The sequence below is a fragment of the Pyrenophora tritici-repentis genome, chromosome 6 (genome assembly GCF_003171515.1).
Source record: "Pyrenophora tritici-repentis strain M4 chromosome 6, whole genome shotgun sequence".
In the NCBI taxonomy this organism is placed as follows: Eukaryota; Fungi; Ascomycota; class Dothideomycetes; order Pleosporales; family Pleosporaceae; genus Pyrenophora; species Pyrenophora tritici-repentis.
The window spans coordinates 1,448,920-1,463,304 of NC_089395.1; the positions used below are offsets into that span (position 1 = coordinate 1,448,920).

The 14,385-nt window shown below is 52.8% G+C and overlaps 5 protein-coding genes across 5 annotated transcripts; 3 read left to right on the forward strand and 2 right to left on the reverse strand.

The window, feature by feature from the left end:
- Positions 1–120: 120 nt before the first annotated feature.
- Positions 121–3,233, reverse strand: PtrM4_117730 (Nucleopor-Nup85 domain containing protein; the record flags this gene model as incomplete). Its single annotated transcript, XM_066108269.1, has 3 exons — positions 121–1,062; positions 1,110–2,923; positions 2,999–3,233. 3 exons carry the CDS (start codon positions 3,231–3,233, stop codon positions 121–123), a joined length of 2,991 nt encoding a protein of 996 aa, XP_065961454.1.
- Positions 3,234–4,346: 1,113 nt separating this feature from the next.
- PtrM4_117740 (uncharacterized protein) lies at positions 4,347–4,670 on the forward strand (the record flags this gene model as incomplete). The annotated part of the gene is made up of 1 exon (XM_066108270.1): positions 4,347–4,670. One exon carries the CDS (start codon positions 4,347–4,349, stop codon positions 4,668–4,670), a length of 324 nt encoding a protein of 107 aa, XP_065961455.1.
- Positions 4,671–6,031: 1,361 nt separating this feature from the next.
- PtrM4_117750 (uncharacterized protein) lies at positions 6,032–6,304 on the forward strand (the record flags this gene model as incomplete). The annotated part of the gene is made up of 1 exon (XM_066108271.1): positions 6,032–6,304. One exon carries the CDS (start codon positions 6,032–6,034, stop codon positions 6,302–6,304), a length of 273 nt encoding a protein of 90 aa, XP_065961456.1.
- A 630-nt stretch (positions 6,305–6,934) lies between these two features.
- On the forward strand, positions 6,935–7,847 carry PtrM4_117760 (RRP7 multi-domain protein; the record flags this gene model as incomplete). Its single annotated transcript, XM_066108272.1, has 3 exons — positions 6,935–7,544; positions 7,592–7,749; positions 7,836–7,847. The coding sequence occupies 3 exons, from the start codon at positions 6,935–6,937 to the stop codon at positions 7,845–7,847; spliced, it is 780 nt and encodes a 259-aa protein (XP_065961457.1).
- Positions 7,848–12,104: 4,257 nt separating this feature from the next.
- Positions 12,105–13,297, reverse strand: PtrM4_117770 (HOX domain containing protein; the record flags this gene model as incomplete). The annotated part of the gene is made up of 4 exons (XM_066108273.1): positions 12,105–12,161; positions 12,228–12,666; positions 12,731–13,056; positions 13,106–13,297. The coding sequence occupies 4 exons, from the start codon at positions 13,295–13,297 to the stop codon at positions 12,105–12,107; spliced, it is 1,014 nt and encodes a 337-aa protein (XP_065961458.1).
- Between the last annotated feature and the right edge of the window lie 1,088 nt (positions 13,298–14,385).

The window sequence follows — 14,385 nt, forward strand, 5'->3', positions numbered from 1 at the left end:
AATTCAAAATCGCAGGGTTATGCTAATCTTACAGTAACAGTGAAAATGGTATCAAATCGCCGCCACCACAAACTCCCCCCTCCTTGCTTCCTACATACACTACATTACACTACGCTCCGCTCAAGCAGTGACTTCACCCTCAGCAAACGCCCTCCCAATCTCCCTAGCAACACCCAGTCTCAAAACCGCAATAACATCCCCACTCTTCGCGCCCTTGGGAAAGCCTTTCCGCCAATCCCAACCGCGCTTGCTATCGTCGATATGACCGTCTTTAACCAAAACAGTCGATCCCTCCATGCTCTGACCGTCCTGGGAGCCAAAGTCCGTTGAGCCTATCAGCGAATATTGGCTCGACGCCGTTGTCAGATTGGAGGTGGATTTCGAGAGTAGGTGGTGCGGGTTCGGTAGTTGTTGGGAAGAGTGTGGATCATGTGCGGAGAGGAGGGTGGTGGAGAGGACTTCTTCGCATTGGGCGCGGATCATACCGGGGGCGGTGTCGAAGTCTTCGACTGCGGCGAGGAGGTCGTAGAGGTGGCGGAGGGTAAGGGTGCGTTTGGGTTGGTTGACAAAGATGAGGGCTTCGCCGAGGAGAGGTAGGAGGACGTCGACTTGGACTACGGTTTCTATCTCGGGGTCGTACAATCCTCCTCGGATGCTGGATGCGGCACTCGCAATTATGACCATGAGCGCATTGGCTGCAGCCCGTTTCCGAACCATTGGTCGGTGGGCCGACTTTTCCCCAGCCTTCAGCAGAACCTCCTCATCTCGTAGGTCAAAGTACTTGCGTATTGTCGCGTAACCGCTGAGGTGATTGGACAGAAGTGAGGCAGCATCCGGGTCCATATTGGCGAGGTTTGTCAAGGTCTGCTTAGGTGAGGTGATGAGCGAATGCAAAGATTCGTCAAGTTCATCTAGGGGTGGGTAGGCTATTGACTTGACTAAGCAATGCGCGACCAGTACACGGAGCACCTCTTGGATCTTTTGGGCGTCGTGAGCGCGGGCATAGTAAAGAAGTGTCTCGCCATAGCTCTCGGTATTTACGCGGAGGTGGTCGGCGTATTTCTATCAAGGTTAGTCTTTGTTTTCACCAATTACACGCAAAAGCTTACCTGGGCGATTGTGACGGCGTGCTGCGCAAGACCAAGGTCATGGCACAGCTGGCTGATCTTGTCGACTCGTGCGGACGACTCAAGAGGCAAGTCGTTGAGTATCCGCTCGATGCGTTCGTTTGCCGCTATACTGTCATCTAGTCTTCCTAGAATCTGTACGGCAATCTCCCATCCTTCTTTTGAGTCCTGCCCTTCTTGACCAACCAATTGCTCCTTGGACGCTAGTAGATTTGCATAGGTAACAAGTAAATCGTCTTTTGTCACGCCCTTTGGTTCTTGCTGTTCGGTGTAGCTCAGAACCATCAAATCGCTCTGGTCGAATTGATCCATCAGGCCTTTTGCGTTCGAAAACCACTCTCCGACACTGGCAAGCTCTGCGACTGCGGTAGCTATGGTGAGCGACCAACTCTGGAGGATCTGGAGAACTCCTTCCATGTTGTCGTCGAAAATGCAGGCTACACCAACCTCGAACCGGTCTACAATATTGACACCAAAATCCTCATCACTATTGGAGATTACCGCCGCCAAGGAAGCCGACAGTCGTTGACAATACGCTTTGATCGGAGTGACATCGACCTGGCGCACTCGTTGTGACCGCATAATGGAACGACGACTGGCTGCAAGACTGCCTTGTGGTTGATCCTCCTCCTCTCCGTTCCACCAAACGCCGAGACCGATTACCGCTTCAATCCAATCTGCTGATAATTCGAGAATCTCTTGTTCATTGCCTAGCAGGAGCTGATACATTTTCCCAAGGTTCTCATAAATGGACCAAGGTACTTTACTTTCGGCTTTGCGACTGGCCACGCTGAGTTGGAAGCTTGCCTGATTTTGTGAGATTCCAAAGTGTGCGGCCTGGAAAGATTGCGACATAGCGTGCCGGCTTGCGCTCTCTCCTTCTGAAAATTCTTCCAAATCGACATAAGTCTGTTGCACACGCTGTCGAAAGATGGTCCAGTCGTGTCCCTTGATGTCCCAGTCCTCTGATGTAATAGCTGGACATTCGCGAAGAAGGTCAAGTGCTTGACGAACTGCATGGTTTGCGTATTGCAGATGTTTCCCACTGTATCCGGTGCCACCCAGCCCATCAAGTTCCGCCGTCTCGGCGTGCTGAAGCTCGGCACCCTGTAGTAGCTTCAAGGTTTGTGAAAAGTTGCCCCGGACGACAGTGATATGTACAGCCTCCCAATATGAAGGATGCCTGGAGTAACCACGCGTTTCTTTCAGTACATCGTCCACCTCGGAAACACCAGAGAATGTGCTATTCAGCCAGTTGAGCAATATCCTTGGGATTGCAGTGTAGTGTTTCGACTCGGGGCGTGCAGGCACGAGTGATAGGGCTGAGGCTCGTTGGGTCAAGTCGAATTGCGGTGGATGGTGCAATGTCAGGAGAAGCGATGCTAGTCGACTAGCGTGCAGGATTTCTGTTGCAGACCCAGAACGGCTTGATGTGGTGGTAGCCCGAAGATTTGATTTGGATGCTGTCTGCCATGTTTTGATCAGCTCCTGGGCGACCGAGGCGAGCACGTCAGTCCGCTGTGCGGGTGTGTCTGAGTGAAGCGACTCCATGGCCCTTTCGATCAGGGTCTCTGTCTCCAGTATGACCTGATCCGATTCCTGCAGGGCTGGCTTGCCATTGTTCGACGCGAGGCCCTTGGCAAGTGCCTGGAGATCGAATTGTGTCTGTTTTGCGCCTGGTTGTACTAGTGCAGGGAAATCATCGTTTGCGCTTGTCATGGAGGCGACGGACTGTGCGAATCTATTCTGTGTCTTGTTTCGCCGTGATGCAGAGGGCGGGTCTTCAGAGTCTTGGTCTGAATCTTGGTCGCGGCGTCGGTCGTCCATGTCGAGTTCCTCGTCGGAGTCGCCCTCTGCGTCTCCGTTTGGACCATCGTCGGATGATACGCTGGGTACGCGAAAAGTGCCCGACGTGGGACGGCCTCGCTGGACTGGCGGTCGGCCTGAGGTGGAAGTGCCTATTGAGCCAGATCCAATGCCTTCGAAGGAAATGGGCTTGGGCGGTGACTTGGGCGGCGAGCTTCCAAACAGAGAGGTGGCGCCAAAGCCGTAGCTATTCGGCTTGTCGAATGTCGGGCGAGTCGTGCTGAACAGACCTTTGCTCATTGCCGGCGGCGCTCCCCTCGGCGTGGGGTAGATTGATTTGTCGGGCGGAGGACCTGCAGGTGTCGTCGATGGCGCATCCTCCCAGAACTTTTGACTGTCGTAGGAGTTGCGACCGGGGGTGGAAGGTGGACCGCTGTTGCGAAACATTGCTGCCGTGCTGCTTCTGCTTCTGCTTCCTCCAGCTGTTGGACAAGTGGTAGGGATGTTTGGGCAAAACCAATATCAAGAGCACTTGTAATTTCGGCGCCCTATTTTGGTATCACAGGCTGCGCCTCATCTACGATGCGGTGTCGAGGTGAGATAGCGGGTACGTTTGATTGTTCTTTGTCTAGCTCACGTCGCGGTCCATGCAAAACATAACATTCTGGGGACGAGCTCGCAGCGACGCGCCTGAGTCAGCCACGGCTTGGCGCGTGCTAGCATCGGAGCGGCGATACTGTTGCTCCGGGGAGGGCGGGAAGCCGGGGCATGTCCCAGCAAGTCCCAGCAAGTCCCAGCCTGCCTGCTGCCTGCTTGCTTCTGCACACAATTTGATTGCAGACCCGCCCACCGCCTTCTAGTCGGCGACACACGTGCGTCCTGTCTTCACGACACCCATGCCCATGCATGCCAGATTTATCCCGCCTCCTGACCGTAGTTGAGTTGTGCTTGTTCCTGAAGCCACTATCGCAAGTAGACAGTCGCGTCGAATCAGACCATAGCCATCCCACAACCCCGCTATGGACTGAAAGTGGTAAATCAATATATCATCACCTGGGCACCGTCATTAAGCCTTGATCCGAGGCGTGATAGACAGGGGTGGTTTGCTCGGTAACGCTCAAGGTTTATTAAGGTACCCGATACTAGAGGGCGCCGTCGCCAGCCTTTGCCAGCAGAGTCCAGCCTAGCTTACAAGCAGCTGACGTACCGACCGACTCAAAAACAGTGCCAGCCCGCCAGTCTACCACCCGCCGCTTCCGTTCTCTGACCTCATCCCACACTCCGCCTTGCCTCCGTACGAGTTTTCGTACTCCCGGCCTCCGAATTCCTAATGTATAATTCTGCCGGTGCCCCCTCGTAGTATTCTGCCCACCTGTGACGTAGTGCGTCCACACCCTACCATTGCCCGCGAACATGGCGCTCTGGGCCAAAACGAAAACCCAATCCAAGACTGGCTTTGACAAGGTCTACGGCTGGGTCGATAAACTCGGTGCGCCCGTCAATCGCTTATCAAACAAAGTCGGCTCAGAGGCTTTTTGGCCTACAACGCTCGACATTGAGTCTGACAAGGCCGCGAGAATCCTCAAGAGTTTTTGCAGTACGTCAAGTCTGAATGCGCGCCAAATGCTACTAACACGCCCGCAGAGGATGGATTTTATGAAGAAGAAGATCGTCCCGCAATTGCGGGTATTCCTCAAGGAAAGCAAAAGGTACTCAAGAAGATACCAACCAAGGTGATACAGAATGCAAAGGGCCTCTGCATCTTCACCACCATGCGCTCAGGCTTATGGATCTCTGGATCTGGTGGCGCCGGTATTCTAGTTGCGCGCACAGAAGATGGTTCATGGTCGCCGCCCTCGGGTATCATGATGCACACTGTCGGTGTGGGATTCTTGGCGGGTGTCGACATTTACGACTGTGTCATTGTCATCAACAACGAAACCGCATTAGAGGCTTTCCAAAAGATTCGATGTACGCTGGGAGGTGAAATCAGCGCAACTGCAGGTCCAGCTGGCACTGGCGGCATGCTCGACACCGAGATCCACAAGCGCCAATCACCACTGTTCACATACATTAAATCGCGAGGTTTCTATGCTGGTCTTCAGCTCGACGGTACCATCATCATCGAACGCACCGACGAGAACGAGCGCTTCTACGGACAGCGAATAGGAGTCAAGGACATTTTGGCTGGAAAAGTAGGTCATCCACCGTACGAGATACGGAGACTCATGGCGACGCTCAAGTCGGCTCAAGGCGACACGGATGTGGACGAATCCTTGATACCAGATGAAGCACCGCCAGCAGATTTTGAGGTTACAGGTCCTGAAGACAAGACATTTGGTATTCCGGACGCCGTCGATCCTGACCCGTATGGTGTACTAGCGCTGCAAGAAGCCGGCTTGGAAATTCGAGAAGCAGGGACGCATACCCGACCCACAAGCGAACAATTCGAGTTCAAACCTAGTCCGACGAGTCCCATCTACAACACCTTCAGAAATTCCACATTCAGAAGAAGCATAGACCGATCGAGCTATGGCGGCAGTCAGCGGTCGAGTTGGCGCATGAGCACCATTAGTAGCATGCTTGATCCTCAAACTCCTACGACTCCTCGAACCCCAACGGTCGACATGAGTACGCAGACTGACGACTTACCACCTCCTCCGACTGTCAAGAGGGCGACACCCTCACTACCTCCGAGAACAAGCGTCGCGCGCATGCCCACTCCCCCCATTGCAGAGGTACCAGAGACAAGGATCGAGGCGGCTACTCCGCCACGAAAGCAAACTAGTGAAAAGCAACTTCAACAGGCCACACCCACCTCTGGCGAGGTAAAGACGATCAGCCCCGCTACAACCCCATCCACCGGCTCGCCCCGGATTTCAATAGCGCAGGAGATTCACCACGAATCCGACTCCGAGTCGGACGAAGAAAGCGATGACGAAGATGACGCTGATGACGATGAAGAGGAGATTGAGGAAGAGCCAGTCGTTCACGAGATTCACCAAGCCCCAGCCCCACAAGCCATCCGCGCGCGCGTGATCCAGGTCGCGAAGCCGGTTGCTCCGGCCCTACCAGTCCGCAACCCATTCCGCAACCGCATGTCGACCAATTCGGACGGATCGTTGAACACATCAGCTGCACCCTCCCCTACCGTGGCGAAGCACAGCCCCGACTCGATCCCTTCGCTTATGCGCGGTGATTCGACTTCTTCTCTATCCTCTGTAGAAGACAGCAGGTTGGAGCAAATTGGCAACCGACTCAAGCCGAAGAAGTCGCACGACCAATCGCCTCCAAACGAGAAGGAAGAGAAGGAAGATGTCCATGCTCTTCCAGAGTCTCCCATGAGGAGCATTCCAGGCGGGTTTGAATAGATTTGACTCCTTCATCTCAAGGCTGACTTGCAGTTTACTCGCGCATTGCTCAGTCAGCACTATTTTCCGCCACGGCCTGATTCAGATTGGATGACTGCATATGGCGCCATCTGCTTTGTAACACTTTTCACCTGGGCTGCGTGCAGCCATGCTTCTACAGTCGTTACGAGTTATGATTCCCCTGATACCAATTCTTGCTTTTTGCTTGGCTCCTGTATAGCATTCTTGCTTTACGCTTGGCTTACGCATAGCTATTCTTTATGGATAATGTATCTATTTTCTTTTCGGTTTAACCACCAATCAAATGTAAAATCATTCATACACAAGTGGTTGAATTAATAAAGTTGAGGACGTGTTTGTCATGTGATGCGCCTTCAGTCTGGTACTGGTGTCTTTTGAGCTCAGGGCCCGTGACATCCCTGCCAAAATTTCGTGAACCCGAATCCCCACCAGCTCAGTTGCGCGCATACGTGTGGACGATTCCATTACACACACAGCATTGCTGCTTGCTTGTATTTTCCAGCCTCGACATATTGATCAAATATTGCGATCGTGATATACCCAAGTCACCTTTGCTCTCATTGTAGACTTAACGGCAACCTTCGCACCACCCGCCTACTCGACATCGCAATGGCACCCTCAGCGGCGACCAAGCCGCGCAAGGCGAAACCGACACCAAAAACCGTCGCAGACTTCACCATTCTTCCCCTCACCCTCACCGCACTCCCCGGCCTCCTCGCGCACTGCAATGATGCAAAACACTACATCTACGTCAAACCGCACTCACCCAGCATACCGACCGCCTCGGACGAGCGCAGCCTCTTCATCACAAACGTACCCATGGACGCAACCGAAAGTAACATGCGCGCGCTCTTCCAGGAACAACTAGGCGGCTCCATGGTCGAGCGCGTGGATTTCGACGCCAGTGTACCCGCACAGCCCATACACAAGCGGTGGAAGAGCTCCCAGCCCGCCGCTACTACAGAAGACGCAGAACAGCGGGGCAAGAAGCGGAAAAGAAACGACGACGCAGCCGTCATCGCCGAGGGTGTAGTCGAAGACGCAGAGTCAGCGCTTCCCCAGCTGTGGAACCGCGAGGTGAGGAAAAGCGGGAGTTCAGCCGTTGTCGTCTTCGTAGATAAGAAGAGTGCAAGGGGAGCGTTGAGGGAAGTACAAAAAGCTGTCAAGGAAGGCAAGACCGTGAGCTGGAAGAGTAAAGGAGAAGGATTAGGCGTTGAACGTACGTCCCCATCCCCATCCCCATCCCCATCCAACTAACCCCCCTAGGTTACAAAACCCACCTCACCCTCCAACACCCACCCCCAACCCTCCTCCAACCCTCCCTAAACGCCTACCTAACCCAATTCAACGCCCTCGAGACGCTCCGCAATAAACTCCGCAAAACAGCCCGCTCCATCCCCGACGAAGATGGCTTCGTCGCCGTTGTCCGCGGCGGTCGCGCCGGCCCCGCTAGACTGGAAGACGCAGAGCGCAAGAAAGCAGAGCTGGATGAGAGGAAACGCAATCATAGGGCTACGGATGACTTTTATAGATTCCAGAATAGGGAGAGGAGGAAGAGGGCGGAGGGGGAACTGAAGAGGAAGTTTGAGGAGGATCGGAGGAGGGTGGAGGGGATGAGGGGGAGGAGGGGGGTTGTGAGGCCGGAGATTTAGTTTGAGGGGGTTGGGGGTTTGGGCAGGGAGGGGGAGGGGAGTGGGTTATGAAGGATGTTATGGTATATGCGCGTTTGAGGTTAAAATGGTATAGCGGTGGGATGGATTGTAGTGTTATGTGAAAGATGGAGATATCCATTCAGTTTCCTTCGGAAGAAGAAAAAAACAACCAAAGACGCGGTTCTTTATCCTCGCTTACGTGATGATTGGACGTCCGTCTGACGAGTCGTTCGCTCTATTCATCACGTTCATCATGGAAATGGTCAGATAGGTAGAGTCCTGTCTGCCAGACATTCTACAAATAGGATTCCTACCCCTGGTTCAAGTAGGGAGGAGAGGATTTGGGGTATTACAATGATACGTTTTGGAGTTTAGTTGTTGTGGGTTTGTTGGTGATGAGGTTTGCACTCAGTTGACATTACATGCACATGCACATGCACACATGAAACAATAGAACGTGAAGATGAGAAATATCCATTCAATAACTCCCTAAGAGAGAAAGAAATTACAGCCTACGTGAAAATATCCATTCAATAACTCCCTAAGAGAACAAGAAACTAAGGAGCCCAGCAAAACATGAAACTTTCCCAGACTAACACGCCTCATTCTCATCCGAACCGAAAAGAGCAAAGACATCAAGAACCTCGCATACCCATTTCCATCCCAACTAAAAAGGAAAAATCGTCGTAGGAACGTGGATGTGGATGAATCTAGGTCATCCCACAACCAAGCAAGTCGTGGATGCAAGTCGGATCCGTGATGGTGCCACTCCCATCAGTCCTATTCTTATTCCCAATCCCATTCCCAATACCACATTCCGTACAGCCATTCTCTTCTTCATTCCCATTCCCAATCCTATTCCCAATACTCCTACTCCTACTCCTACTCATACAGCCATCAGGCGACCCACTACAACACACACCACAACGCATATACCGGTCTGCATCTGCATCTGCATCGCCATCGACATCGACATCTCGACGGTGCCGTGCCAGACTACTCAATTTCCAACCACCCAAACAAGAGCAGATAGGACACGATGAGGCTTGCTCCTTGTGCTTGACAACAGCCGACGTAGGTTGATTTCGTACAAGCATCTTCGATCGACCGCGCACATGTAGACCCGAGAAGTGGGTTTCGTGGTCCATGGGGGCGTCTGACGGGGGGGCGGTGGCAAAAGTGCGCTTGTTGGTTGGTATCCCACGACGGACGTGAAGGCGAAGGTGGGGGGGAATTGACGAGGCAGCTGGTGTTACTGTATCGGGGGTTGGGGTTGGGGCTGACCAGTCCCCGTCCTGCCAGTTGAACAGGGGATAGTTAAATTGGGGCGGGCGATCGGCACCTGATAGTGCGAGGCTGTCCTGAATAGCTGCCGTCGCATGGTAATCCGCCGTCGCGAGGTTGACAGTGCGACGGCGGCGAGAAATTGAGTCCGGCGGACTGGATTGCAGGGTATGCAGTTTCTCCCAGACAAGAGGCGATAGACCGCAAGGGAAGGTCTCGGAGGCTTTGAGCGTGTTACACTCCCAGTACAGTTGTTTGCCGAGATGCAGGAAGCGTCGGCTCAGTAGCCGGTCTTGTAGGACCCAGGCGCGTGTATCCCAGCTAAAGTTTGGGGAGGCGAGGATGCTTGATGGGAGCATGGCCGAAGCTGGTAGTCGGACTGTGCTCGTGGTCTCGCCTGCTATTACCTTGAATAAAGACGGAGCAGGGTGAGGAGTCGTGCCTGAAAATCCTATTTCGGTGTTCTCAGACTCGTCGTCGTCATCATCGTCGGCGCCTAGCTGATCGAGTACGACTGTGAGTGCGGCATTACGGAATGTCAAAGACATGCTCTTGCATTCGCGTTCCTTTTGTTGCCATGAGTCTTGGAGAACACAGAGTGCATCCAACCAACAATATCTGTACCCGAGGCGTTGGGCGGCAGATATGCCTTGTCGTACCGTGTTGGGCAGTTTCTGGAGATCGAGTTCATTCTGCATATCCGGTAATGAGCTGCTGGAAAGTACTGGCTGGTTGAAATCCCAGACATGACTCAATGCCACATATTCTACTTGCTCCGTAGTAGGTTGGAGCATGTCGCTCTCGACAATGCGGACGTAAGGCCCGGATTGGCCATCAGGAAGCATGTCAATGAGACGTGTAGGTAGGGCGCTGAACTCGCTCGTTGGCACATGGTGACAAGCGTCGTGCGTGTGCAGACAGTCTTGTAACCACGTCTTTGCACTCAAAAGACTGTCACTATAGGGAGTCGGGTCCCTATCATGACTATACTGCTCGAAGATGTCTTCATGAGCAAATGCTTCTATCCCTCCATGTTCTTCGTCTGGACCGGGGAATGTCGCCTTGTCGTTTGGCCAGTTGAGACAGCATGGCGCTGGAGTAAAGACCAGCGTTAGCGATGCTGCGTCAGGCCGATTGTCCGGATTGGCATCCATCATCGACTGAATCGTACGCACAACCGTTTGCTCTGTCGCATTCTTTGCAGCGTCCAGGAAGGAGGATAGCTTCTGCTGTACTCCAGGCACATCTTGCCAATAGTACTTGCCTGAGCGTCCGCTGAACTCCTTGCGGAAAGCTGTCCAGTCTGTGTTGTCTTGACTCAATGGTAAAGATGCCATTTCTGAAAAGACACAGCCCAGACTCCAAATATCGGCCGCTTGTTTGCGAACGAAGCCTTCAAAGACCTCGGGTGCAACATATTGGCGTGTTAGCGGCTTCGACCCATGATCATGTGGATCTTCTGCAGAGCTGACACCGAAATCGCAAAGTATCACATGTGGAATCTCTTGATCGCTTCCGACGATGAGGATGTTCTGAGGCTTAATGTCCATGTGTTTGACAACAGGGCGTTGCTCATGGATGTACCTCACAGACGACGCAAGACAGCCGAACATCTTGACGACCGTGTGGAGCAGTGTGGCAGGCCTCTTCGACAAGGGTCGTTCAAGCCAACCGGCAAGTGTCGTCTCGGCCACAGGTGAAATCAATATCGACATCTTGTCGCCCTTTGAGTAGGCTCCAATCAAGCGGATAATATGTGGATGACGGAGCTTCTGGAGAACACTCACTTCCTTCTTGAGCTCCTCGAGAGCCGTACGATCGCGATTCTTGAGTGTCTTTCTCACGACGTGTAGGCCCGTTTGTTGATGTATGACTTCGTCGACTGTACTGAAGCCACCGGCGCCCAGGAGCTTAACACTGAGGAACGATCGTGACTTCTTGGGAATCTGCGGTATATGTAAACCAACAGGCGATCTTCCCCTAGGGATGATTTCCGTCGAAGATTCAGGACACTGGGTATCTCTACCCGCTGAAAGGCCTTCCTCTGAACGGGTTGGGAAGTTCAGCAATCTCGCGCCAAGAAGCGGTTCTTCGGGCTCTGTACTAGCCCTGGAATACTTCCAATGGGGATGTTCTGCAAGACGACCCAACGATGAGGACTCGTATTCCTCCTTTATGGGCTGGGCGATAGCATCTCGGGCCAAAGTAGTTGCGTCGTTGTCCTCTGTTTGAACGCGTTCGCCTTGTGACACAATGCCGTTGGACTCAGGTGAGGTCGATGACTGAGAAATGTTCGGCGAAAGTGTAATGGGTTTGGTAGGTCGGTCCGCACAATACAACTGGCTCTCACCAAGCTGTGAGAGCTGGAATTGGAAGAATCCGCCTTGTGGTTGTTGGCCACTAGAGCCGCTGCTGCCGCCGTTGTTGCCAAAGTATTTGGAGCTGTCGCCACGTGGATCAAAGCGCGGTGGTTGGGAGGATGGCGCACCACCGCAGCCGTCACCATTTGAATGGTCGTCGTCATCGCCGGCAGAATCGTCGTTGTCGTCATCCTCCTCATCGCGCCAGTCAAGCATACACTTGCCCTGCTTGAAGTGGTTGGCGATGTGGTCGATTCGCTCTTGTCTGGACTCAAATCGATGGCGACAGAAGCCGCACTTGCGTGGAAACTCGGTTTCTGAGTAAACGGTGCTCGCCTCGTCGTAGTCCTCTGGGTTCATTCCGGAGTGAATGTTCCGAAAATGCTGCACGAAATGGTACTTTCTGTAGCATGGCTTGACGTGCTCGACACCCTCGCTGGTGCACAGGCTGCATACCCATGATTTGCACTGTACCGCAAACAATCAGCAAGTTGCGATACGAATAGGAGAAGCCAGACTCGAGAGTGATACGCTGGTGTTCTTGAGGAAAACTTAACCAACGTAATAATATGATTGCTTCGCAATGGATGGGGTGAGAGTACATACCGGATAGCCTTCCTCCTCATTTCGCTTCCAGTCGTTCTTACGGCCATATCGCTTGCCGCATTTTCGGGTGCACTGGTAGATTTTTTGGGGGTCCCTTCTGAGCAGTTCCACATCATCGGTAGGCGTGCAGCGCTTCTTGTTGCCTCGCGAAGTAGTGACTGACTGCACAGTCGTCGTGGCTACATCGTCAAGACTAGGTGACATCTCAGGGCTAATATTGATCTGTGGAGGCGACACTTGGGTGAGTTCTGTCTGGTAAGTGGGGTCATGCCAGAATGTGTTGTCCAACGGCTGCTGTTGGATGAGAAATGTTTGTGACTTGTAAGCTGAGTCGCTCTGACTGCCGTCCATGCCCTGCTTCACCAGACGACCGAACCAGTTCCGAATGGCTTCTTCGGACTCTCCGGTAAGCTGGCTAAGAGAGTCAATATGCTTGTCGCTATATTCATTAGTTGCAACCTCTTGATACTTTGACTTTGACTTGCCTCGGAAGGACATTGTACTTGTTGAACCAAATTGAGCAAACATCTGCCGCCTCGTCTGTCAAGCCCTCTGATGATGTAGATGGTGGAGTCGGTTCCATTGACCAGGAGTCGATTGCTGTCGACGGTGTAGGGAATAGGGGAAAGTCGAAGCCTGCATGTCGCTTGGCCTGAGGGTACTCGTGTGTCTCCTCAAGTTGGAGTGGTCGCTTGCCGAGCGCATTGAACTCGCCAGGCATGCTGTTGAAAGATTGCATGGGTGTAGAGAGGAAGGAATTTGTCGCAGGCTGCATGTGTGGTGTGAGCTGTGTGTTCCATGCTGGGGTCACCGAGGTATCATCCAAGGACTGTTGCCTAGTTAGTATACGTGCAGTATATAACCCAGGACTACCTCACCAGACTATGTTGCATATCAAATGAGCTCTGAGTATCGAACATGGCGGGAGCGAAAGAAGACGCAGCGGTCGCGATCGCGGATGTGTCGATCGCTTCGTCGCCGTAAAAGAAGCCAGCAGTGTCATCCACTGACTTGAACGCCGGAAAATCCATGTTAGGGTCAAAGGCGAAACCTGCGCCCTGATGATCCATGACCAGGTAGTTACTCTGTCGTATAGAATGTAGTAGTTTCCGTCAAGGGCGGCGTTATGGTCAACACGCAACAATACTTTGTGTCGTGGGCTTAGCAATCACGAGCACCAAAAGTGAGCGAGTATGATGGAGTATGAGTCTTCCCGAGCCTGAGGCCCTGTCTGGTATTTTAGATCAAAGGGCGCTGCGCCCACGAGATGATTGCGTTCGCAGGTCAGAGTCATCCATGCAGCCCTTTGGCGCTGAAGGGCTGATGGAGATCCAAGGTTCAGGCCACCGGTCAGGCCAATAGTGGGGAATCGCTATAACTTTACCACGCCGCCAAGGCGGTGTTTCGGGCTTCTCTAGGAGCGACGGCGGTCTATAAAGGTGGCTTCCAACTGTTAATTGTTAGACTAGCATAATACTTTTTGTGAAACAAATGTTTCTAGTCTTACACTTTCGCCACAGTCGTGTGCTTGAAGATAGTAGTTGGAATTCCCTCTCGAAGCGGATGGGATGAGAATGAAGGTCCCGCACCCGCGAGAGCGCTAAATTACTATACCGCCCTTCCACTTCGCAAGGGCGCAGCGGCGACTAACAAGGCTAGCGCCAATAAAAAGTGGGACGTGTGGCTGAGTTTGCGCACGCAGCCACAAGGCGCACCACGAGGCCCACCTCCCGCTTTCTACCCCAGCTTGACGATAAATGGTCCTTGGTAAGACGTTGAAATTTGGGATTGCGTAGGCACATACGTTTACGATAGTTATTATTCCCCTCAACTTATTCGCTGTCGGCTTTGACACCGTTATAGTATCTACTCCGGTCCCCGAGGTTCTCTCCGACGAACATACCTAGGTAGTTGGGAGAACGTCCGAACAAGTGGCGTGGTGAGCTTAACGATCAGATTCATCTCGGCACGAGCGTAGTATAGGTGAATTCAATACCGCTGGTATCTGGAAAGAGTATGATATCTCAAAGTACCTAGGTACCTAGGCAGCTCCGTAGTACGAGTTTCGTCCGACAAAGGACGAAAAAAATGAAATCCCCCTGACGACCCACGCTACGACGCATCACCCGAAGATGAAGTAGGTATACAATTAAAGGAT